Source organism: Triticum aestivum, chromosome 4A, assembly GCF_018294505.1.
Source record: "Triticum aestivum cultivar Chinese Spring chromosome 4A, IWGSC CS RefSeq v2.1, whole genome shotgun sequence".
NCBI lineage: Eukaryota > Viridiplantae > Streptophyta > Magnoliopsida > Poales > Poaceae > Triticum > Triticum aestivum.
The window spans coordinates 464,651,712-464,677,665 of NC_057803.1; the positions used below are offsets into that span (position 1 = coordinate 464,651,712).

The following is a 25,954-nucleotide window of genomic DNA, read 5'->3' on the forward strand; positions in this document are numbered from 1 at the left end:
TAGTCGTGGTGCTGAGAGGAGATTGGAAGCGAATGGCTAGGTAGGTAACGAGGTGGTTAATGTGGGCGGCAGACGAACGCGCCGTTGTTTGAATGGAGCAGTCGGCCGGCGCACCGCTTTAATGCCGAAGCAACGTGAGAGGTCACATCCGCTCTGGGCTAGCATGAATGTGGCACTGATCGCTTTGGGCGGGAAAGAGCAGGTAAATGGAGAGGTTTTGGGTGGGCCGGGGTTGTCAGACCCTTGCGTGGCAGCAGTCTGAACATCCATAAAGTCCCCCCTTACTTAAAAGTGACGTCCGTCGAGTGAACCGATACATGATCGCGTTAGATGGTAAAATTGTCCGGACCGTGCAATTCAAACTATTGCGAGAGGGTCTGCAGTCCTCAATTCACATTTTCGCCCTGACTGTTTGACAACAGACGACACGTAGGATCATCGGTACATGATCTAACCAACAACGCAGATCACAGATCACATGACACGGTTATAAATAGAACAACTAATCAAGAAGATTATTATGCTACCCTAAAGAAAAGGTATGCAATATACGAAATATTCAAGAAAAGAAAAAAAAATCGAAACATCGGTAGCAGCAATGTCCGTTTCCGGGCTCTCAAGCAAAACGGAGCAACGCGACGGCGAGTTTTGCGAGCTTGAACGCGTCGTCGTCCTCCGCCGTCAGCGGCGAAGCCGCTCTCCTCTTCTCGAACCCACCCTCGCACTCCTTCGCCGCGGCCGCGGCTTTCTCCAGGATCGCTGTCGCCTCGCCGAACCTCCCGCCCTTGACCGCGGCGGTGCACGCAGGCCCGTCGTCCACTATGCCGCCGTACAGCGACTGGCACGACCGGAGGCACCGCGCCAGGGCGGCGTCATCCGCCTTGACCTCCACGCCGCCGCACCCGAGCAGGCGGTCGATCTTGGCCTCCGTGCTGGTGGCGTTGGTCGCGAGGAGGTCCACGGCGACGGCCGCGAGGTCTTGGTAGCCGCCGGAGCCGCCCGCGGAGCCGAGGGCCTCCAAGCAGAACGTGACGTCGAAGTAGGTGCTCCCGCCGCCGACGGTCTTGCATGCGGCAAGTATCATCTGGTCGCTGGCCGACCGCGCAGGCGCAAGGAGGACGGAGAAGAGCAGCAAGATCACGCCCATCACGCTACTAGAGGAGCAGGAGAAGGAAGCCATTGCCTGAGAGGGATTCCGTCTTGTGTATGTGTCGAAGATGGCAGATGAAGATGTGAGGTGTTGGAAGATTGATTGCATATATTTTTATTTTCGATTTGATTCTGTATTTGACCACCACGCTCACCACGCGAGTATCATGGAGTGTTCTTCACGCTCATACTGAAACCATGTGTACTTTTGGATTTACTCCTCTGTAAACTAATATAAGAATGTTTAAATCACTATTTTAGTATTCTAAACGCTCTTATATTAGTTTACGGAGGGAATACATTACGATCGGCCTTAAAACTGCCCCGGTATTTCAGAGAAATGGCACTTCTGACCGTCGGGAAAAGCCAAAGAGATCACTTGCCCAACACGTGGCTAGCAGCCTAGCACCACAGAAGAGGAACTGCCAAACTACTACGCGTCGGTGAGTCACGCTATCTTGCCATAGTGGCCCTTTCCTTTCAAGCTTCTTTTAGACCAACATAACTAACCAGTGAGCCATCGCAGCAAGCAATGGACCTGTAGTCAGCTATAGCTAGCCTTTCCAAGTTTCATCATCGGTGTGTGTAGTGTATCCATCTCATCGCGTTGCATGTGACGACGCACATTGTTGCTCCTCACTCTACCACCCACAAATGGCTATATTCGTTTTCCTTTCTTGTGATTTGAGGAGATATTCCGGCCTGCAAATCGAGTATGAGACAGAATACTATGCATGTAAGTGTATACACAAAGAAATGCTCCGAGAGGTGGTAATAATGAGACTCGAAAAATAGGTGATGATAATCGAGGCAAGATGCCAACCAAAGAGGTGCAATTGTGAGCGGGCCGCAACATTTCTTGTCCGTCTATTTCTTACCAAAAGGGAATGGAAGTAAGACACAAGCAACGTGGCGTGGGGCTTTTCCTACAAACTAGGCCATAGAGAGAGAGACTGTGGTCCAGAAGCAACCATGTGGATGGATGTAATCCTTGATGGTGTCTCCTACTATATGAAATTTATAGGCATAGGATACATGGCAGCCCATTAACTTTTGCAAAAAAAAAAAAAATTGCTCTCACCAATGTGTTTGCTTAATAAAGGTGAGTAGACCTCTACGAGCTCCTTTGATTATTTCTTCTTTTGAGAGCGCGAGAATAAGTATGTTGTGCCTACACACATCTCCCTGATATCTTGTTTTTAAGGGCATTTTTGTATGCTGGAATTGAATTGGGTCAACTGAATTAGGTAACCGATTCGTGGTAGGGTCTCCATCTTTTTTGTTTTGATGGTTTTGAAATCTGAAAACAAATTCAGTTTCAATATTTCTAGGATGCTATTCGTAAATGTTGTCTTCTCCTTTGAGGCCGCCAGTCTTCACTCGACCTAATCACCCTTACCTTCACCAACGACGTGGCCAGCTCACTCAAGAAGGTTATTTATTGTCATTGATTTGTTGCCCACAGCAATCGTTGATGTTGTGTCCGTCCAAGATTTTAGAAAATGTTAACAAAGACTAGTTGGGTGGGGATGAATTCCATCCAACACATGCCTTTTCAGTTTTTTCTTTTGCCAATTACAAAATTCACGCTAAACTAGGGGAAAACTGGAAATTCAACTACAAAATTCGCTAACCGGAGTCAAATTCATATCAAAACTAAAAAGCACAATTGACCATCCCCAAGCGTAGCAGCTATGGGGAATTGCATGAACAGGTGATCGACCATGTTCGATTTTATTATTGACTGAAAAAATAAATATTTTTGACATAAAAAATATTTTGTAAAACCAAGACTGAATTCCACCTCCGAACACCGACAAGTCAACCACAACGGGACATGTCCAATCTAGCCCGGGAAGCAACGACCGAGGGTTTGCTCGTTGCCCATCGGCCATCGCCACTCGCTCGGCGGCCGGATCAACATCCAACGGCTGATACGGGCAAAGTTACTGACTGCAAGCTCCACGTGGCACGCGGTCCCACTCTCTTGGACCCACCAAACCCACCCACCTCTCTTCTCTTCCTCGTTCGTAGTCATGGGCTCGCAGCAGCTACTTAAAGCAGCGGCACCTCCTCTTCCTCCCCGAGCACCCCACCAACACCATCGCGGCATCACAGTTCACGCGCGCTTGGCATCCTGCCTCTCCGCCCTCGAGTGCTGGCCGGAGGTGAGCAGTTCCATGATCCGATCTTGTTCGTTACGGCGACCCCCCTCTCTGTCTGCGTCATTTTCTCCCTGCTCCGGTCAGTACTACTGTTCATACGCATCATGTCTGAGAGGTTGAGGTGTTCGATGGAATGCCTAAGGGAGGAGGCTCACTTGGTTTCCCTCGTGTGTTATGTTTTCTTCCCGCTATATTCTTCCCAAACGAGTTCACCTTTGCCACTTGGTTTTTCTTTTCTTTCCTTCACCGGCGCCCCCAATTATTCGGTTCTCTTGTGGAAACAGTTCTACTGTTTGTCGCCATTTTACATGCTCGATCGATCCGTGAACTGAGCTGATGCTGTTTATCTGCAGGCTGGAGCAAGTGGAGGATGGGCACCAAGGGTGCGGCAACTTTGCTTGCCATCCTCTGCTCCTTGCTTCTTCTCTCGTTGAGCTGCGGGTGCCTGGCGCCAGAGTCGGAGGGGGATCAGACGGCACTGCTGGAGGTCGATACATCATGGAAGGCCGCCAGAAAGATCCCTCAAACCCTCTTTGGCTTGTTCTTTGAGGTGCATGCCATCTTTTGGTTAACAGTTAATAGTTATTGCCTTTAAATTCCAACACGAAACTCTCCTGGTTATTCTTGTTTTTTCACAATATTCCTTCACTGAATATTCATTCTAGGAAATCAACCACGCTGGAGCTGGTGGATTGTGGGCGGAGCTTGTCAGTAACAGAGGTACTGCTGTTACGTACTAACTATCAGCTCTTATATGTACACTACCTCTTGGGAACATGTTATCAGAAAGTTCTGGACTACGTTACAGACAATTGCGCTTGATACACAGCTCCAAAAGCCGTGCAGTGACTTACATGGCAGTGATACACAATTACACATACACCTAGTTGCATTTTTTGGAACTCTGAAATTTTGCACTGACCTATATCCAAATTCCCCTGTTAACAAGGATTCATATAGGCTGAATGGTCAGTTATGTATAAAAGAGTACAGTACCCTTTTTTGCGCAACTGGATCGTACGAAATTTTGTACAAAGAACAATAACAGGACAGATTTCTGTTACTTCTATATTTATTCCCGTTCCATATTGACAGTTGGCACTTGGCAGTCCTTCCTGCTTCTTGTTTCTCTTCCCTAGGAAGTTCTGCAATCACTGCAGAACAAAACAAATCATGTCGATAAAATTGTTGGTATTTACCAATAACAATACAAAAAATATTGTTGGCCTTTCACTTTTATAACATGTCGATAAAATTTCACGTTTAGCCATGTACTGACTGTTACAGAATTGTGCATTAGGTTTTGAAGCTGGAGGGCCTTACACTCCTTCAAATATAGATCCATGGTCCATCATTGGTGACGAATCCTCCATATACGTGAAGACTGAAAGAGCATCTTGTTTCAGTAGAAATATCGTTGCTCTAAGGATGGAAATTCTTTGTGCCAAGTGTCCAGCTGGCGGTGTTGGTATTTACAACCCGGGATTCTGGGGCATGGTACGTTTTATTCATCAATATACTAAGTGGACAGGAACATCAGCATTAAAATATAAATATAAAAAAATGATGGTCAACAGTTTACAGGCTACAGTATTGCTAGCTGAAAAATGGTAGCAAATGTTTTTCTTCCCAAAAGTGAAAACTGAAACATAATTTGATCTGTTCTAATCCACATCCATATTTTCCTTGGGTAATTTTAGCTCTCCATTTAATGCTGTGCCTTCGCTTCCTTGGAATGCATCCTTTTTCTCAGAAGCATTTTCACTTTTTCCCTCTGGTTTTGTGCTGCACCTGACCATTTCCACTTCCAGAACATCGAAGAGGGGAAGAGCTATAATCTGGTAATGTATATCAGATCACTAGAATCCGTGGAGTTGACTGCTTCACTCACATGTTCAGATGGACTGCAAAATATAGCAGCAGCTGTCATAGTGTATATATCTTCCCTAGCACTGAGATAAGATGATTTTCAATTTGTTAATTTTTTCACTAAGACTGAAAGGATTACATACGGTGTGTTTACAGAGATACAAATGTGTCAGATTGGAGAAAGATAGAGATGCAATTATTAGCTAAAGGAACGTGCAGAACTTCAAGACTTGAGTTAACAACTTCCAAAAGGGGAGTCATATGGATCGATCAAGTGTCGCTCATACCTTCAGATACATACAAGGTGAATTGCATTTTTATCCTGTCTTCCTATTGGGTACTGACACTCCCAACCGCATGATGTGATCTGGAATAATAATAATAATAATAATAATAATAATAATAATAATAATAGTTTGCATTTATATTTTAGAAACTTAAATAATAATAATAAATCATAATGATAATTTAATCCATCTTATCTAATGCTTCTAAGTACGAGTTTACAAGAGACCTTAATCGTTATTTTGTTGTACATATACAGGGCCATGGCTTTCGCAAGGAACTCATACACATGCTTGTGGATTTAAAACCACAGTTCCTACGATTTCCTGGTATTTCATATGCTTTTGAAATTAAGATCAACTAATAAATGCTGCACGTTTATGTTCTAAACTTCTAACATGTTTATGAACTGTTTATATCCAATGGTTCTCGCAAACTTTTGGTGGGTATTCCTTTGTATTTTTTAGATCATATTCAGCCATTAGGATTTGGTAGGAACTAATTAAGCAGCCAATCTCAAACAGGAATATGCCTAGACTGACAATCATAAACTTTATTACGTCTGCCAAGGGAACTACTAATGACTGAAGCAAAAAAATGTAGAAGTACATGGTAGTCTCCTTTGTACTGCATAGCCTCCTTTTGTCCTGTAGAATGCATTTTTATGGTTGAGAAATCGAGTGAAAACTGGCAAGGTTTGATGTGCAAGATAGGGTAGGACTCTCTACTGTACCATGTACTGTGCTTATATATGCCCCATTAGGCCATATCAATAGCTGACCTTATTACATAAGAGTGTTGAACATATCTGATCAAATTGATCCTTAATGTTCTCTTATGTATCAAGTTGGCTAACCCAAAAAATAGATCTTGCAGCTGGTGTACCCAGCAGACAATTTTTATCTTGTGGTATAGTCCAAGATATCGATAACACAAAATTCTAAAACTACTTTACAAGAACAAACTAGAATTGAGCACAAAGTTCTTATTATTTTAGTGTCCTATGCAACCCTTTTTACATAATTGTTCTGTTTAGGTTGATTTGAGATGATATGCTTAACATATAAGTACATCATTGCCTTTTTTAAACTGTACAACTTATTAATCGTCCTAGTCCAGATTAGAGTGCTGATGCTAATTTACTTGATACTGTATGCTTAACACCTAAATTTGAAGAATGAGTAGAAGTTTCAAATTTGACGACAAGTTAATCCAGATTGCAAGTTAAACTGAAAATGACTATCTTACCCCTGATGTCATATGTTGCCTTATTTCTCTGTATTTTTTATATGGATGCCATATTTCTCTGTATTTTTTTCATATGGATGCCATAGTGGGTACTTTATTCTAGAAACAAATGAAATTTTGTAACTAGAATTTTAACAATTCTTCAATCATGGATATATTGATATTTCACACCATTTTTGATAGGTGGTACCTTTGTTGAAGGCATTTTGTTAAGAAATGCTTTCAGATGGAGGGAAACTATCGGTCCATGGGAAGAGAGGCCTGGGCACTATGGAGACGTTTGGAATTACTGGACAGATGATGGTCTTGGGTATTATGAGCTTCTCCAGGTATGCTGATTAATCTCATATGAATTTTCTAGGTGTAGCCATATCTAAACTCATACATTTGAGTGTGAGATGTCTATTAAAGCTTGCGGAAGACCTGGGCGCCGAGCCAATCTGGGTTTTTAATGCTGGTAAATAGTACTCTCGCTATTTTTTCATTAATCCTACTTTAACATATCTTGAATAATCACTTGCATACCAATTAATTTCTTGAACTTTTTTCTCTTGAATTTTAGGGATCAGCCGGAATGATCAAGTTGATACCACTGCCATCGCACCTTTTGTAAAGGTATTTTTTTATGGAGTAGATCTTTCACTTGTGGATCACTCTTAGTGCAGTACAGTTTAATGTTCCCTTTTTTTTCTGGGTGCGTATACAAAAAGAACACATGGCGCCTCTTTTCAGAGCATGTTTATGAGCATATTAGATCCAGGTAAGTTAGGTGGTCTTGTCAAAATAACAGCTGCATGCTAGTTTACTGGTATGGTATCTGAATGACAACAACATATAGACATATAGTGTGTATACTCGAGTGAACATTGGTCAAAAGGAAGATAGTTAGCATAATGAGAAAGCCAAACTGGCACAATGGAACATAGTGTGTCCCCTATGTCACTGTCAATGTTCTTCAAAAAAAGTTAGCCCATCTGTTTTTTCCTTCATAGCAGATGCTATCGATCTAACAAGAGCTCTTTTGAAATTGTACTGGTATATTTATGTATTTGTGAAAAGGCATCTATATCTTTAGAAAGGTCAGAGTGGCCTCTTATCCTCTACAAGGTAATGGTTCATCGTAGCCATTATATCAACATAAATGGACGACCCAGAACAATTTGGGAGCATCTTAAATTTTTTCATCTAACATATATTTAGGCCTATGCATTTATCATGATTTTAAGTTATTTATTTTCTTGACTTGCTATAGGATGTATTGGACAGCCTTGAGTTCGCTAGGGGAAGTGCAAAATCGACATGGGGATCTGTTAGAGCTGCAATGGGGCATCCTGAACGATTTCCGCTGAAGTATGTCGCGGTTGGGAATGAAGATTGTGACAACACCAAACCATTTTACCAGGGTAATTTTTTATTAGTAATTAACATGCATAAACTGTAAAGGTAACGTTTCCTATTGAATATGTTAGTAGTCTGAAGTGATGTGATGGCCATTGGCCAAGTCTAACGACAGTTCCTCGACATGACTTTTTTTGTCGAGCATATCTAAAACCACATTTTACTTCTTCATTCCCCCTTTTTAGCCATCATTGAATTGTGGAGTTGATTATGATCATAGCAATGCCATGAAAAAAAGGAAGAAAAATTGAGCCGCCCACTTTACCAGTTTATGGTCCACTAGACTACTAACATTGGATTTGCACATAAATTAAGCTATTCCATCATAGCCTACAGAATTACAGTGGCGTTCACTTGTTTTGCTGGAATACTAAAGAGTGAAGAGCTAGCTCAGAATTTCCCATGTTGCATGTGATGCCCTTAAATTCTATTTAACAGGACATTACCTCAAGTTCTACAATGCCATACGAGGGGCCTATCCAGATATTCAAATTATTTCAAACTGCGATGGCTCATCTGAGCCACTTGACCATCCTGCGGATTTATATGATTTCCATGTGAGTTTATTGCTTGCAAATTAGTTTGTCATTTCTCCCTGCTTAACTTTCATCAGATATTTTAGTAGTTATTTTACCAGTGTTTTCTTAAAATACTCTGCCTTCGTTTCTGTAGATATATAACAGTGCTAATGATCTTTTTCTCAAGAAAGATACATTTAGCAGGACATCACGTACCGGGCCTAAGGTATGGCTTAGTTTCTAAAGGCCTATGGAGTGGTTTATGTGGGCAATAGATGTTTCATGGACCTAGTTTCTGACTTTCTAGGGTGTTCTGAGGTCACTATTTCTTCCGCTTATTGTGCAACTGAAGTTGACATCTACCTTTACTGATTTATATACCAAAAAATCTATTGAAATCGTCGTATTAGATCTTTGCAATTCCCATGCAGATTTCTTGGAAGGAGGATCTTAACTGATTCATAGTGACAAGCATCACACTGTTATCGTGTTCTAGAATTGTGTATTCTGTAGACTGAAGGTATCTTATAACTATCCTAAGATCTTATTTCAGGTATTCGTTAGTGAGTATGCTGTTCATGTTGATGGGGATACCAGCAAGGGAAGCCTTCAAGCTTCATTGGCAGAGGCTGCATTCCTCATTGGATTAGAAGTGAATAGGTAATGTCTTGCCTTCCTTCTTTTCTTGAGGTTTAGGGAAACACCACTAATGCAAAGGGTTGCCTTTCTATCATAAGTTATCTTTCTATATATAAGTTTTCCTGGGTGTAAATCGGTCTTTGGTACTTGTGCATATGGTAAGAAACTATGAGATAAGTACATATGTTGAACAGTGAATAATATTCTAAATATTTATTTAACAGTAGTGCCTTACTGTGAATTAATGAGATGGTTTTGCGTCATTCTCCTATGCAGTGATATCGTCCACATGGCGAGCTATGCTCCACTCTTCGTAAATGACAACGACCGCAAGTTAGCACTGACAGCATTCTGTGTGTGTTTTCGTACTAGCATTCTTATTTATGACGGTTTCAGTGATTATGTCTGAATATAATGAACAGATGGAACCCAGATGCGATAGTCTTCAACTCCTGGCAACAGTATGGAACTCCTAGTTACTGGATGCAGACATTTTTCGGTGAATCAAGTGGTGCTGTGATCCATCCAGTGAGACTCAATTCCAGCTACTCTGGTTCATTGGCAGCATCTGCAATTACCTGGCAAGACAATGAGGATATCTTCCTGAGGATAAAGGTAAAGCCAGTTGTCCTAGTTTCCTCCCAGCCTGCATGTCATTGCTTTGCTTCATTAGATAAAGGGTAGTAAGCTTGCCTTGATGTTTGAAATGGCCCAATCCACGTATGACAATACAGGATTGCTTCAACATTTATGTACTTGCATAAAAAAGTCACAGACATGGTTTCTACTGCTGGAGTAACATGTTTAGGTTTTAGAAATTAGAGCTCTGTACCAATCTTCATGTGATTTTCTGCAGATTGTGAACTTTGGGCCGAACGCTGTGAACCTCACATTATCTGCAACCGGACTGGAAGCTGGTGTTAATGCGTCAAGATCAGCTGTCACCGTTCTCACATCCAACGATTCATTGGATGAGAACTCGTTCGATGACCCACTTAAGGTAAGATGGCGCCTTTGCTTTGCTTACGGTCTTTTTGTTTCATATGGTATATGCACTAGAATTTTTTGTAAAACATGTATCTTGCAACTGATGCAGGTTAAGCCGGTAAAAAGTGGTCTACCCAGCGCTGCAGAGGAGATGCAGGCCATGCTGGTTCCTCACTCTTTCACTTCATTTGATCTGGCTCTGGATGAGTACGGCGAGCTCGCAGCTGACATGTGAAGAAGCAATGGTGAGAGGTTTAGGCGAGGTGGAAAACAAGATGATTTACACGAGGCATTGATCGATCAGCAGGTCTGGTGCATGGATTCCAGAAAGCAAGCGAAATGTGAAGTTGTCTTCCCTGGTTCATTGGAAGTATATAGATAAATAAATATAGGTTTGTTTTTCTGGTATTTGGCTATTAGGCCTCATGTGATCGGTCCTGGTATCCATGACACTACTTGTTGACCTGCCGCAAGCATATATCAAAATGAATGAAAAGGTTGCCACGATGATATCTTTGTCAATTTGCTTTCGCTTGTTGACCTGCCGCAGAGCATATCAAAAATAATTGTCATTGGCTTGAACTATGTTGGAAGCACAATTTAGTTCACTGATGTTCCATGTGAGTTTATTGCTTGCAAATTACTGTTACCTTGCTTCGATTTTGCTCCATTTGCGAGCTGTAAGACCTTTTGAGGATACTTTCTGGATTTTTAATAAAAGGGCCGCATGCATCATCATGATGCAGAGGCCGGGGGTTTTACCTCCATTTCCAAAAAAAAAAAGTTCACTGATGTTGGACGAAACTTGTGTGAAGCCATAGCCTGGAAAATAATCAGGAATGGTGTCTGTCTTGTTGACGAAACAAGGTACTGTAGTAAAGAGTGTAGGCAGAGATGTAGAGGAAGCTGTAAAATGATGCTCATAAGCCTGCCCATCCAAACAGTGGCTAGCAAGCAAGCCGAAAATGGTAGCCCTCAATGATGTGTGGTAATAACCTTTGGAGTGGAGTAGAAATTATGAGGAAAACCTATGGAGTAGAAATTGAGGTTCAGATGGCTCACATCGCTGGACGTGGAAGGAGGAAGGATGGACGCCGGTTGAGGTTGATGCCCTCAGCCAGCACGGCGTGTGGAGCAGGGTGCGTCAGGTTGGATTCGCGACAGGGATTAGCAGACAGAGCACGGATGGATGGCCACGACAGGCGGAGGCCGCCGTTACGGTGCGGATGTCCCCATCCTGCTAATCCAGCGGCGACCGAGAGGAGGGGGGGGGGGGGGGTTAAAAATGTTTGAAAAAATCCTAAAAAAATTAGTGCATTGACACAACATGAGTGTATGTTGTCACAAAAATTTAAATCAATATTCGAAACACTGCTCGAGATACAAAAATAACAAATTTGACACTGAATAGTACATAACACAAGTTGGGCTTCAGTTTTGGCTCATTAACACATTGATGTCAAATTTATCATTTTTGTATCTTGAGCATTGTTTTGAATTTTGAATTGAATTTTTATGATAACATATATTGATGTTGTATCATACTCGGATTTTTTTTCTAGATTTGTTTGAATATTTTTAAATATGCAACGGTAGCACCAATTGGCTTGGTGCACCAGATACGTCCTCTGCCTCGCTCTGCTCAGTGCTCACTCGGTCACTCCGCTTTCCCTCGCGCCGATACCACCACCACCACCGCGGCCGCCGCTACCACTGGTCGCGCCGTCGCTCTCGTCCTCTGCAGCCACAACACCCTTCCCCAATCCTCTTGTCCTCCTTCCTCGCGCTTGCCCGCGACCACACTCCGCCGCCAGGCAGAGCTCGCTCCTATCCACCTGGATAGAGCACATCCTGTTCGATGAAATGCCCAGCTCGCAGTCGTCCCTTTTTTCTCCAGTCGCACCCGCAGCTGCACACATGATACATGCGTGCGTGTCGTTCCAGTAGAAGTTGGCATTGCTACTTTCTCCACAGATTCAGTTTTTCCTCTCAGTTGGGTATAAGGATTCTGTCTGTTAGCACACAAGCGAGATGGCATCCAAGCTATTCAGTCCAAAAAATCTGCGCATCTTCTCCCCGAGGCCGCACATGCTGGATGAGGCGTTCTGTTACGGGCCGTTTAACCGTAGTATGCAGAGGAGGTGGAAGAAGCCGGTGGACTCAGCACGGACCCGCCTGGAGGGCAGAACAAGGGACCATAGGCTGGACAAGCTGATGCTCCAACTCAAGAACCTGAGGCTCGCCTTGGATTTGCATGCCGTGATATCCCAGCAGAGGAACGGCTACGCGTCCCTCCAGCTCCTTCTGAGGTGGAGGCGTGAGATCGGTCTCAACACCGAGATCGGCGCTTTCCTCAAGAAATACCCCCACATTTTCGAGATTTACGTGCACCCTGTCAAAAGGAACCATTGCTGCAGGATCACCCGAAAGATGGCTGATTTGGTCGCGGAAGAAGACGCTGTCCTCAGGGAAAATGAGCCGGCCGTGGTTCAGCGGCTCAAGAAACTTCTCATGATGTCTACCGATGGAACTCTCAATATGCATGCGTTATGGCTCATAAGGAAGGAGCTTGGCCTGCCCGATGACTACAGGTCTTCTATGCTGCCAAACCATCAGTCTGATTTTTCTCTTGAAACCCCTGATACCCTGACTTTGATCAGTCGTAGGGATGAGAATCTGGCTGTTGCTAGTGTCGAAGAATGGAGGGACAAGGAGTATACAGAAAAATGGTTAGCGGAATATGAGACCAAATATGCTTTTCCAGTAAACTTCCCTACAGGCTTTAAGATTGAGAAAGGTTTTAGGGAAAAGCTTAAGAATTGGCAGAGGCTTCCCTACACCAAACCTTACGAGAAGAATGATTTGCATCCAATCACCAACGCTGAGAGGCTTGAGAAACGTATTGTTGGTATTCTTCATGAACTCTTAAGCTCGACAGTCGAAAAGATGGTGCCACTTGAGAGGTTGTCACATTTCAGGAGACCATTTTCGATGGAGGTAAACTTGCGGGAACTTCTTCTTAAGCACCCTGGCATTTTCTACATCTCGACTAAAGGAAGCACACAAACTGTGCTTCTTAGGGAGAGTTATAATAAAGGATGTTTGCTTGAGCCAAACCCTGTTTATAGCGTGCGAAGGAAAATGCTAGATCTGATTTTGGCTGGATGTCGTGGCATTGTTCAAACTGAAAATGCCATCTCGCTTGTTGAGGAGGATAGCCAGGGAAGCAGTCAGAATCACACATGCCAGGTGGATAACATGAATTCCATGTCAGAGTCTGAAAGTGACTCCTCTGTAGAGCCATTTTCTTGAGGAGTCTTGCTGTGGCACGGGCGAGATTAGGATTCGATGAAATAATGCAGTAATGGGAGAACCTGAAGCGTTCAGCAGACAACAAACAAGCTTGTATATTTATCGCAGATACTGTGAACGAAATTAGCGCCTGTGCGCAATCCATTGACACATTTTTCTGTAACAGCAACCCACTTCTTCAAACTGATCATGGATTTCTTCTTGGTTGTAAATTTATCGCAGATACTGTGGAGTGTGGACGTTTGCTTCTTTCACCATCTCGCAGCAGGTTCTTCCTAGGCTTGGGTTAACTGGATCCCGGCCTTTGTGGACAGCGTCTATTGCGCTGTAGTAGTGTTTCTCTGCTCTTGAAGAAGGGGCATGGCTGTAGAGAGTAGAGACTAGTGGGCAGAATATGCATACCACTTGAGGACTTGTCATCTTGTTGTGAATGATGCTCCTGTTCTTTTCTATTGCAAACTTGCATGTTCTTGCTACTCATTATTCAGTATTCACTGATTTGGACATTTGTAATCTCAAGTGTTCTGGCTGAGATCAACAATATCTCACATTTGTGAACATTGAACAATATTTACTTTGAACAGGCTGGACTAGGACACACCTTGATTCAATTTTGGATGCGCCATTTGACCGGTTTTTGTTGTTTCGTGTGATATTTCATTGACTGTGAAAGTTGCAGCACACGCAGGGTTGGTGAGCAGGGTACAGGGGGTTGAAAAGAAATTAGATGCTGCCACCTTGCTGGACAGCGACCGCCCCTGTTTAAAGCTGACCTGATCCTCAATATTCTTGAAATGTCACAATCAAGCGTCGCCATGCGGCTCTATGTTCATTGATGAGTCTCAAGCTCAGAACTACTGCGTTGGACAAGATGCATCTCTCAGCTTGTGGACTTTTAATCTATTTCAGGTAACAAAGTCCAATTAGTAGTCCCTTTCTTCTGCAATATATCGTTTTTACAAGTCTCAAACCTGCATGCAGATAAGAAGTATGACAACCGTGGTTACTAGTAGATTTAGCGAAGACAACGGGAGTCTTGCTGTGACTTGCACAAAATAGTAATCGATGAAATAATGCAGTAATGGGAGAATCAGATTTTCCTTCTTGTATTCATATGCATGGCTTTTCTAGGATAATGCATCCTTTCCACTGAAGTTTCTTTCTTTGAGGCTATTCAACGAAGTTCGTTGCTGACAGAAAAGTGCACTAGATAGACTACTTAATTTCTTGTAGTGTTTTTTTGTAAAATTTAAATGCTGCATATGTTGTAGCTGCCATTCATGCTGAATAAAAAAAAATTGGTGACTATTTTTAGCTGATTTCATTTCCTGCTTTCTTCTTCTGCTGCAGCTTATTATAAACGTCTTCTAATTTACTTTATTCAAGTATATCTATCGGGTAGAGTTCTAGTTTAAAGACACTGGTAAAAGTACAGTGTGAACATGGTAACAGAGACAAAAAGAAGGAAGCGGATAACACCCACTTTTATGTTACTATTTACATTGATAAAACTAAGGTTCAGTCTTGTTAGAGTACGTAATGGGCCTAATGGGCCCGTTAGTCTTAGGGTTAATTAGAGATAAGAGTCGCTTTCTTAGGGGTCAAGTAAGCCTTGCTTGGGAGTCAAGTAAACCTCTCTATATAAAGAGAGGAGATGTATCAATCTAATCAAGCAAGAATTAAGAAGGAAATCCTTCCATCTTGCCCGGCCGTGGGCAAAAGGCCCCCGGCCGGCCTTCTTGTGCCCTCCTTCTAGCAGCGCCGTAAAAATTTGGTATCAGCTAGCTTCGGTTCGATCATGTCTTCACCGCCGCCCAACCCGTCTCTTCCGCTGCCGGTCACGACCGTCGCCCCGCTCCTGCCCGCGCCGGGATCCTCCGTCGCGCCCGCCCCCGTCGTCCTCACCCCGGAGGTGTCCGGGGCGCTGCGGGACCTAACACAGGCGGTCCAGGAGATCCACCTGTTCTTGGCCGGATCCTATGGGCCGCACCCGGCTGCGCCGCTCATCACCGCCACCGCGCCGCCGTGGCTGCCGTGGCAGCCGCCGCACCAAGCGGCCCCCGCCGCGCTCGCCGGGCTGCTGCAGCAACCGCTGCAGCTGCCATCCATCGCCCCGTCCTGGCTGTCGTGGCAGCCGCCGCACCAGGCGGCCTTCGCCGCGCTCGCCGGGCCACTGCAGCTGCCATCCATCGCCACCACCGCCCAGCCCTGGCTGCACTGGCAGCCGCCGCTCCTGCCGGCCTCCGCCGCAGCAGCCGCTGCCGCTGCCCGGTGCGCCACCGCCGCAGCCGCTGCCGCAGCCACCGCCGGTTAGCTCCGGCCCCGCATCGACCGCGCCGGCGGGAGTCCCACTCCACCAAGTCCAGTCCCCGCCGTCGCCGTCACCGCTTCCGTCTTGGATCGCTACCCGCCACGTGTCGGCGGCGGTGAGGCTGCAGGCTACTGCGCATGGCCTCCTAGCGCGTCGGCGTGTGCGGGAGATGCGTGGTCTGCAGCTGCCGCTCCTCCAAGTTGCCCTTCGCTGCGCAAAGGACCTCGATCTCATCCGCTGCGCCGGGGATCTTGGGCATGCGGTTTCCCCCACGGGCAGCGGGCATGCTGTTTTCCCCACGGGCAGCGACCTCCAAGTCTGCGACATTGGCGGTTGGGGGGGGGCGCACCCCTCCTCGTCATTCTCCATCGCAAGCCCCCCACTCTTCCCTGTGCGGTGCAGACCAACAGCCCTCCGGTAGGAAGAAGGCATGGTGTCACCGACAAAAACGCTCCACGTAGCACCACTGCATTCCGTCACCGGGCGCCGCAAGGGCGCCTCTGCTGGTCACTCTTGCAACCACTTCCAGGTGGCCATACACATGCACTCCTTTTGTCCAGATGGTGTCCATGGGATCCAGGTGGCTGTACACGTGCACGTCCGACGTGCGGATGGTATCCACTTTTTGTTAAGAGGTCCAAAATAAATCGTCCCAGTCCATTTCAGGTTGAGAATAATAAAACAAGCCGAGATGTAAAAGGCTTGTTTTTAGGTGTTAGGTTTGGGTTGCGTCAAGTCATGGTTATAAGTTGGTTAGGCTGCAGCTTGAGGACAAGCTGCATGTCCAGGTGGGGTGTAGTGTTAGAATACGTAATGGGCCTAATGGGCCCGTTAGTCTTAGGGTTAATTAGAGATAAGAGTCGCTTTCTTAGGGGTCAAGTAAGCCTTGCTTGGGAGTCAAGTAAACCTCTCTATATAAAGAGAGGAGATGTATCAATCTAATCAAGCAAGAATTAAGAAGGAAATCCTTCCATCTTGCCCGGCCGTGGGCAAAAGGCCCCCGGCCGGCCTTCTTGCGCCCTCCTTCTAGCAGCGCCGTAACAAGTCTGCAGATGTCGTGATAGACAATACAAAAGTAAATTACAGCCTTCTGTCTTTCTTTCAGAGTTGTCTTACAGCAAGTGCTCAGGCGTTCGTCCACTGCTCTGAAGCAATGTAACCTGTAAAAATATCGCACCTTCAGAAGATAAACATGGGAAACTTTGATTTTTAAGGTCAAACCAAAGCATGTAAATTGACCCTTCTAACTAGCGAAATCAGCACCTGTGCACAATCCATCGACACATTTTTCTGTAACAGCAACCCACTTCTCCAAACTGATCATGGGTTTCTGCTTGGCTGTAAATTTATCGCAGATACTGTCGACGTTTGCTTCTTTCACCATCCTGCAACAGGTTCCTCCTAGGCTTGGGTTAACTGGACCCCGGCCTTTGTGGACAGCGTCTGTTGCACTGTAGTAGTGTTTCTCTGCTCTTGAAGAAGAGGAGGCATGGCTGTAGAGACTAGCGGGCAGAATATGTATACCACTTGAGCACTTGTCATCTTGATGTGAATGATGCTCCTGTTAATTTCTTTTGCAAACTTGCATGATCCTGCTATTCATTATTCACTGATTTGGATATTTGTAATCGGTTGACGATATCTCAAATGTTGTGGCTGACTTTAGTGACTGAGATCAACAATATCTCACATTTGTGAAACACTGAACAATATTTACTTTGAACAGGCTAGACCAGGATATGCCTTGATTCAATTTTGGATGTGCTATTTGACGGGCTTTGTTGTTCGTGTGATATTTCATTGACTGTTAAAGTTGCAGGACGCGCAGGGTTGGTGAGCAGGGTACAAGGGGTTGAAAAGAAATTAGATGCTGCCACCTTGCTGGACAGCGACCACCCCTGTTTAAAGCTGACTTGATCCTTTATATTCTTGAAATGTCACAATCAAGCATCGCCATGCGCCTCTATATTCATTGATGAGCCTCAAGCTCAGACAGATGAACTATCGCGTTGGACAAGATGCATCTCTCAGCTTGTGGACTTTTAATCTATTTCAGGTAACAAAGTCCAATTAGTAGTCCCTTTCTTCTGCACTATATCATTTTTACAAGTCTCAAACCTGCATGTAGATAAGAAGTATTACAACCGTGGTTACTAGTGGATTTAACGAAGACAACGGGAGTCTTGCTGTGACTCGCACAAAATAGTAATCGATGAAATAATGCAGTAATGGGAGAACCTGAAGCTTTCAGCAGACAACAAACAAGCTTCTGGTGCTCTCTGAAGTATATGTACTCGGGCAAGGGTTCCTAAATTTGGTACTGAGGAAACTCCCATCAGATTTTTCTTCTTGTATTCATATGCATGGCTTTTCTAGGACAATGCATTCTTTCCGCTGAAGTTTCTTTCTTTCAGACTATTCAACGGAGCTTGTTGCTGACAGGAAAGTGCATTAGCTAGACTACTTAATTGCTTGTTGTGTTTTTGTGTAAAATTTAAACGTTGCATATGTTGTAGCTGATATTCATGCTGAATTAAAAATTTAAATGCCGCATATGTTAGTATACAAAATTTTAAAATGTAGATTACAGCCTTCTATCCTTCATTCATTTCTCCATTAATCAGAGTTGTCTTACAGCAAATGCTCAGGCATTGGCCGCTGCTCCGAAGCAAATGTAACCTGTAAAAATATTGCACCTTTCAGAAGATAAACAGGGGAAACTTTCAATGAAATCTGAAACCAAAGCATGTAAATTTATATTCTAACTAGCGTAACAGCAAACCACTTGTTCAGGCTGATCATGGGTTTCTGCTTGGCTGTGAATTTGTCGCAGATACAGTGGACGTTTGCTTCTTTGACCATCTTGGCTTGGGTTAACTGGACCCCGGCCTGCCTTTGTCGACAGCTTCTATTGCGTTGTAACAGCATTCCTCTGTTCTTGAAGAAGAGGAGGTGTTGTAACAGTATAAAATCACATGTTATGAATACACTTTAACAACAAGACAAGCTTCACTTTCTCAAAAGTTTGCTGAGGAGAGCGACTCCCCACCTGAATATGTTATTGCTGTCCAAGTTGCAGCACACAGAAGGGGTTGGCGAGCAGGGGTACAAGGGGTTGAAAAGAAGTTAGATGCTGCCACCTTGCTGGACAGCGACCGACCCTGTTTAAAGCTGACCTGTCCTTAATATTCTGGAGATGTCACAATCAAGCGCCGCACCATGTGGCTCCATGTTCATTGATGAGTCTCAAGCTTAGACAGATATAAACTAGTGTGTTGGACAAGATGCATCCCTCAGCTTGTGGACTTTTAATACATTTCAGGTAACGAAGTCCAATTAGTAGTCCTTCTCTTCTACAGCATATCGTTTTTACACGTCTCAACATGCATGCAGACAAGAAGTATTCCAACCATGGCTACCAGTGGATTGGACCAAGACAAACGGGGAGCATCTGGAACTTCATCGCCTACTCAACTCATCCTCATCCCGGCCCTGCAGGCAGCAGCTCAGATAATCTCTGCAACCAACCATGGCTACCCCCTTCCTACCCACCCTGCTCCTATCCTTGCTTGTTCTACTTCTACCAGCCGTGGGTGTTGGTGGCACGGCACCTCCTGGCGGCGACGTCCTAGCGCTGAAATCCTCCCTCGCCGTCGAGGATCATGAGACCAGCTTCCTGCGGTCACCCGACGGTACGTTCTCCTGTGGCTTCCACAGCATCTACAGCGGCGCCTTCACCTTCTCCATCTGGTACTCTGACACACCTAGGAAACCGTCGTCTGGAGTGCCAACCGCGGCCGCCCCGTGCGCTCCAGGAGGTCAGCCGTCACCCTGCACAAGGACGGCAACATGGTCCTCACCGACCACGATGGCACCACCGTGTGGCAAACTGAGGGCGACCTCCCAAATGTCGAGTATGCTCAGCTTCTTGACACCGGGAACCTCGTCCTGAAGAACACAAGCGGCAACATTGTTTGGCAGAGCTTCGATTCACCAACAGACACCTTCCTACCCACCCAGCGAATCCCTGCCACGGCGAAGTTAGTCTCTACCAGCCGGCTGCATGTTCCTGGTCACTACACCTTCCGTTTTAGTGACCAATCCATGCTGTCTCTCTTCTACGATGACACCAATGTTTCTGACATATACTGGCCTGATCCTGATTACCAGTACTATGAGAATAACAGGAACCTCTATAACAGTACTCGGATGGGGAGCCTTGATGATTTCGGGGAATTTTTTGCCAGTGATTTCGCTTGGCACCGGCCTCTTGTTGCCTCTGATAGAGGCTATGGGATTAAGAGAAGACTTACTCTTGATTCTGATGGTAATCTTAGGATATACAGCTTGAGCAATGGATCAGATTCAAACAGGAGATGGACAGTTTCATGGGTGGCTGTGTCTCAGCCATGCATGATACATGGCCTGTGTGGTCCATATGGGATCTGCCACTACTCCCCTGCACCAACATGTTCTTGCCCACCTGGTTATGCAATGAGGAATCCTGGCAACTGGACACAGGGATGCGAGCTTACCGTAGATACCATCGGATGCGCGGATAGTGAACGGAGTGCGACATTTTTGCAGCTTCCAAACACTGATTTTTGGGGATCTGATCAGCAGCGCATCAACAAAGTGTCTTTGGAGCGTTGTATGGACGTATGCTTGAGTGATTGCACGTGCAAGGGTTTTCAGTACCAACAAGGAAATGGCACATGCTATCCAAAGAATCTTCTTTTCAATGGGAGGAGTTTCCCAACACCTACTGTGCGAACGATGTACATCAAGCTCCCCACAAGTTTCAATGTTTCAAATACCTCAATTCCACAGTCCAATGTGCTCAACACTGAAATACATCGTCTCGAATGTGATCATGTGAGCAAAACAATCATAGAACCAGTGCCAGACATGGTTCGTGAAGATGGCGGTGATGATTCAAAATGGCTCTATCTGTATGGGTTCATTGCTGCATTTTTTGTCATTGAGGTTTTCTTCTTCGCGTTTGCATGGTTCTTCGTTCTACGGAGAGAGTTTAGGTCATCGCAATTATGGGCAGCTGAGGAAGGCTACAAGGTGATGACTAGTCATTTCCGGATGTATAGTTACAGAGAGCTGGCCAAGGCGACTGAAAAGTTCAAACATGAGCTTGGATGGGGAGGTTCAGGTATTGCCTACAAGGGAACCTTGGATGATGAGCGAGAGGTGGTCATAAAAAGGCTGGAAAATGTAACAAGGAACAGGGCAGAGTTCCAGGATGAGTTGCATGTCATTGCAAGGATTAACCATATGAATCTGGCAAGAATATGGGGGGTTTGCTCAGAGAGATCCCATAGAATGTTGGTCTTGGAGTATTTTGAGAACGGCTCATTAGCTAACATACTATTCAGCAACAAAATCTTGCTGCAGTGGGGTCAGAGGTTCAACATTGCTTTAGGTGTTGCAAAGGGGCTGGCCTATCTTCACCATGAGTGCCTAGAGTGGGTCATCCACTGCAACCTGAAGCCGGAGAACATTCTGCTGGATCAAGATCTAGAGCCTAAGATCACCGACTTTGGGTTCGCAAAGCTGCTCAGCAGAACGGGGCCTAATCAGAATGTGTCTCGGGCGCGAGGAACCTTGGGCTACATGGCTCCGGAGTGGGTCACTGGTTTACCGATCACAGCGAAGGTTGACGTGTACAGCTATGGGATCGTGCTTCTTGAACTAGTGTCAGGAACAAGAATTCTCGACTTTGTTGTTGATTTGGAGGAGGATGTCCATGTGGTGCTCAAGAAGTTCATTAAGATGCTTTCTTACAGGTTGGAAGGGGATGAACTGTTGTGGTTAACAGAGTTTGTAGATGTCAGACTGGACGGCAATTTCAACTACCTGCAAGCGAAAGAGTTGATCAGGATAGCCGTTTCATGCCTGGAGGAGGACAGGAAGAACAGGCCAACAATGGAATCAATAGTTGAGAGCCTCCTCTCAGTTGAAGAAGCTTCAGTTTGAACTTTGAACATACTAGTGCGTTGCTTCGTAAGCATCACACTAGGGTGCATATAGTTGTATGTATACCTGTGCATAGGTATTCCATGTCATGTACTCCCTCCTTTCCGAATTACTTGTCGCAGGTATGGATGTATCTAGATGTATTTCAATTCTAGATACATCCATTTCTGCGACGAGTAATTTGGAACGGAGGGAGTAGTAATTGAGTAATAATAGTAATACATGTATATATTCAGTCTTTTTGTTTCTGAAATCGCTTATGCCCTCTTAGTGGGTATAAGAACATATTGTAAATCTGACAATGGTAAAACTAATGACGTTGTCACATATCAGGTCTCTGCTAGCCTGTGGTATCATCTGGTAACTGTTTGCCAACTGATATAGGTGTTCTATGTATTGACATTCTGTATCAAAGGTTTTTCATCTGGCAACTCGAGGAAATGCAGCAGGACTGCACAGGTATCCTGATCCAGTTGACAATCTAAGTGCTGTCCCAAATCAGCTATGATACCACTGTCAAACCAATAGATTTGGGCAAGAAGAACAAATCCAAGTGCAGCTTGTCCAACATCTGCAACAGGTAAACTTCTAGATTTCTGCCATCACGCATTAACAAGGACATAATTTGTGGGTTCTAATTTCTACTCCCTCCGGTCCATAATAAGTGTCGCAGTTTTGAACTAAGGTTGAACTGCGACACTTATTTTGAACCGGAAGGAGTACAGTAATATACTATATTATATGATGTCACAAAGATTGCTGTACACACACACACACACACACACACACACACACACACACACACACAAACTAACACATGCCCAAAATAAACTGAATCAAATTTCTGGATATTCATTATCTCTGGACTCATCATCTGCAGAGATGAGCGTCTGCACTACATTCTTCATACCGGGCCTTTTGTTTCTATCTTCCTCTAAACATGAGACAGCCAATTGGGCAAATATTTTAGCTTGCGCATGATGAAATTCGCCATCCAACCGTTCATCCACCAGGTCCGCAACCCATCCTCCATTGCTGTGCTTCGATCTGTCAACAATCATCTTAACCACAGTTCTCACATCAGTTTCAAACCCTTCTTTCCCATCCACCACCCAATCTGAAACCCTCTTCCCTTTCATCAGTTCCAGGAGCACCACTCCGTAGCTGTACACGTCGACCTTCTCAGTGATGGGAAGGCTGGAGACCCACTCGGGCGCCATGTACCCCCTTGTTCCTCGGATCCGCGACAGGCCCGAGTCGGACCCATCTCTGTTGAGCAGCTTCGCCAGCCCGAAGTCGGTGATCTTGGGCTCCATTTCATCATCCAGCAGTATGTTCTCCGGCTTCATGTCGCAGTGGATGATCCACTCTAGGCACTCATTGTGAAGATATGCCAGTCCCTTGGCCACGCCGACGGCGATGTTGAACCTCTGCCTCCATCCCAGCAACCTGCCGGAATTTCCGGTGCTTTGGAACAGCACATTTGCCAGTGATCCGTTGTGGACGTACTCGTAGACCAGAATCCGGTGCGCGCCTTCCGAGCAGAACCCCCACATCCTCACCAAGTTCATGTGGTAGATCCTGCCGATCGCGCTCAGCTCGGCCTGGAACACCTCCTCGCTCTGGCTCACATCCTGCAGCACCTTGACGGCCACCGTCCTGTCGTCGTCCAGGACCCCCTTGTACACGGTGCCCGAACCACCATGCCCGATCTTGGCACGGAACTTCCTGGTGGCACTCTGCAGCTCTGAGTAGCTGTATGCCCGGAAATGGCTGGTGATCATCCTGTACCCTTCACGGCCAGAAGCTCCGATGGCCTGGACAGTATCCCTTTCTTGGAGAAGAGCCAGCACCCAAACGCTATCACAAACACCTCGATGACGAAGAAGGCGGACAAGAATCCGTAGAAGTAGAACCATAGTGACTTGCCCTGGTTGCTGCTCATCTTCGCCGTGCTGGAGACGTTGAGCATGACTACCTCCGGTGCCGCGGCATCGCATCCGGCAATGTCCTCCTGGATGGCGAGGCCATCATCGGTCTGCCATTGATGGACGTGCAGCTCCGGCACGTTGAAGTCGGCGGGGACCTTGAGGTAGGCCGTGCCGGGCAGGCCCGGGAACGTCCTGCCGTTGAACATGAGGCTCTTGGGGTAGCACTCCCCTTTGCCCTGCTTGTACTGGAACACCACGCACGACGGCTCGCCGGTGCACTGCGCCTCGCACGCGTCCAGCGACAGGAACTCGCTGTTGTTGAGGTCGAAGCCCCAGAAGTCGGTGTGCGGCAGCGCCACGAACTTCACCTGCTCGTCGCGGCCGCCGGTGGAGTTGCTGAACGTCGGCCGGCAGCCCCTGCTCCAGTCGCTCCGGTCGGCGCGCTCGTGGCCGGGGGCGCAGACGCATGCCGGTGAAGGCGTGTAGAGGCACACCGCGTTGATGCCGCACACGCCGTGGATGATGCAGGGGTTGGAGAAGGCCATCCACGACACGGTCCACGTCTGGCCGCCGGCGTCCAAGCTGTACAGCCGGAGGTTGCCGTCGGTGTCCAGCGTCAGCCTCCTCCTGACCCCGGCGACGCCCAGATCGGCGGCATCGAACGTCGCGTTGTCGCTGGCCAAGAAATGTCCCGTGGAATCGAGCTCGGCCTCGCGGCTGAAATTGTAGATCTTGCGGCTGTTCTGCCAGTAGCTGAAGTAGGGGTTGGGCCAGTAGATGCTGGACACCTGGCCGCCGTCGCCGTACACCATTGAGAGCATGGCGTAGTCGCTGAAGCGGAAGCCGTAGTGCCCAGCCGCGAGGAGCCTGCTGGTGGAGACGAGGCCGCTCCCGGCGGCGCCGCCGAGGCGCTGGGCGGGGAGCAGGGTGTCGGTGGGGTGGTCGAAGCTCTGCCACAGGACGGCCCCCCGGGCGTCCTCGACGGCGAGGTTGCCGGTGTCGCGGAGCCGCGCCCGCGCGGCGCCGTCGTGGGCGGTGGAGTTCCAGACGACCTCCCCGTCGTAGTCGGTGAGGAGGAGCGCGCCGCGGCGGGCGTCGAGCGCGAGGCGGGAGCCCTGGCTGTGCACGGCGCGGCGCGCCGTGGCGCTGGCGGCGGCCGTCCAGACGACGGTGCGGTCGGCGGAGCGCGCGAACCAGACGGAGAAGGTGAAGACGGTGGGGGAGACGGCGTAGAAGCCGCAGGCGAAGGCGCCGTCCGGGGAGACGAGGACGTCGGACGCGTGGTCTTCGACGGCGAGCGAGGCGCCGCGCGGCAGGCTATCGCGGCCGCGCTCGCGCTGCGCCAGCGCACGGCCGGTGCCGGGGAGCGCGAGGGCGAAGAGCAGAAGCAGAGCACAGCCGCGAGCTGCGGTCATGGCCGTGCTGAGCTGAGCTGAGCTTGGTCGGTGATCAGGCCGGGACAAAAAGAAATCGTCAGTGCTCTAGCTGCCTGGCTGTCACTGCGGAAAGAATTGTTTGGCCCGGTACGGATCGGGAAAAGGATAGAGCGGCACGTAATGGGGAAGCTCGACGCCGGTCGCCGGAGTTTGTAGTAATATTTTATGCAGGGGCAGTAGGACGAGGAGGACAAAGGCCCACTTCTTCCGGTAATGGGACGCGACGTCACCGTTTTTCAACACGCACATGTGCAGGCAAGTACACTAGTTAAGAAAAATACTTCACGCTGTTGGTGTTGGATCACACGTTCAGGCGCGAAGTCTAGCTCCTACTGTAGTTGGTTGATTATTAAGGTGGAAAGAGAGGATCACGTTGGAAAATTCTACTATCTTGGCTCGATCGTTCTAAGTTCTCTGCCCGGTCGTAAAGAGGCGCAGTAGCAACCAGACCGAGCAGACTGTTGACGGTGAAGCTCGCCGGAGCACAACTCGACCACTCTCTGAAGAAAAAAACGAGACAGGCGAGGTGTTGTGCAGGCCAAGTTCTGCTGCTTTTCTCTTCTTCTTTTCCATTTTTTTTAGTGATCCTAAAACGTGTCATGATGCTCGCAATAAACTCCATCGTGCCCGTGCCATCACACGGACAAAGTCGTGCAGCAGGGAGTTAATTGCACAGAAATACCACAATTCGGGCATCACATGCAAATTGGTACCACGA

At 46.7% G+C, this 25,954-nt stretch overlaps 3 protein-coding genes and 2 pseudogenes across 4 annotated transcripts; 3 read left to right on the forward strand and 2 right to left on the reverse strand.

Annotated features, from left to right (window-relative positions):
- Positions 1–377: 377 nt before the first annotated feature.
- Positions 378–1,337, reverse strand: LOC123086378 (uncharacterized). The gene has a single exon (XM_044508138.1). It carries the CDS (start codon positions 1,256–1,258, stop codon positions 617–619), a length of 642 nt encoding a protein of 213 aa, XP_044364073.1. The 5' UTR covers positions 1,259–1,337; the 3' UTR covers positions 378–616.
- A 1,853-nt stretch (positions 1,338–3,190) lies between these two features.
- Positions 3,191–10,768, forward strand: LOC123086376 (alpha-L-arabinofuranosidase 1). Of its 2 annotated transcripts, none has more exons than XM_044508137.1 (18): positions 3,191–3,317; positions 3,668–3,864; positions 3,980–4,034; positions 4,615–4,811; positions 5,126–5,247; positions 5,340–5,487; positions 5,728–5,797; positions 6,900–7,045; positions 7,128–7,173; positions 7,279–7,331; positions 7,969–8,119; positions 8,553–8,671; positions 8,787–8,858; positions 9,186–9,292; positions 9,548–9,604; positions 9,694–9,886; positions 10,128–10,271; positions 10,368–10,768. In XM_044508137.1, the coding sequence occupies exons 2-18, from the start codon at positions 3,685–3,687 to the stop codon at positions 10,491–10,493; spliced, it is 1,986 nt and encodes a 661-aa protein (XP_044364072.1). In that variant the 5' UTR covers positions 3,191–3,317; positions 3,668–3,684; the 3' UTR covers positions 10,494–10,768. The 2 variants fall into 2 exon arrangements, with proteins under 2 accessions (XP_044364072.1, XP_044364071.1); XM_044508136.1 differs by having other exon boundaries at positions 3,315–3,393.
- A 1,102-nt stretch (positions 10,769–11,870) lies between these two features.
- Positions 11,871–14,050, forward strand: LOC123086379 (protein ROOT PRIMORDIUM DEFECTIVE 1). Its single transcript, XM_044508139.1, has one exon. It carries the CDS (start codon positions 12,290–12,292, stop codon positions 13,568–13,570), a length of 1,281 nt encoding a protein of 426 aa, XP_044364074.1. The 5' UTR covers positions 11,871–12,289; the 3' UTR covers positions 13,571–14,050.
- A 5,018-nt stretch (positions 14,051–19,068) lies between these two features.
- On the forward strand, positions 19,069–22,306 carry LOC123086381 (putative receptor protein kinase ZmPK1; annotated as a pseudogene).
- A 387-nt stretch (positions 22,307–22,693) lies between these two features.
- LOC123086380 (putative receptor protein kinase ZmPK1) lies at positions 22,694–25,415 on the reverse strand (annotated as a pseudogene).
- Positions 25,416–25,954: the final 539 nt, after the last annotated feature.

Coding starts and splice junctions, on each gene's coding strand:
- LOC123086376 (XM_044508136.1), top strand. CDS start 3,330: ATGATCCGATCTTGTTCGTTACGGCGACCCCCCTCTCTGTCTGCGTCA. Junction 3,394..3,667: donor GTCATTTTCTCCCTGCTCCG/GTCAGTACTACT, acceptor GTTTATCTGCAG/GCTGGAGCAAGTGGAGGATG. Junction 9,887..10,127: donor ATATCTTCCTGAGGATAAAG/GTAAAGCCAGTT, acceptor GATTTTCTGCAG/ATTGTGAACTTTGGGCCGAA.
- LOC123086378 (XM_044508138.1), bottom strand. CDS start 1,258: ATGCAATCAATCTTCCAACACCTCACATCTTCATCTGCCATCTTCGAC.
- LOC123086379 (XM_044508139.1), top strand. CDS start 12,290: ATGGCATCCAAGCTATTCAGTCCAAAAAATCTGCGCATCTTCTCCCCG.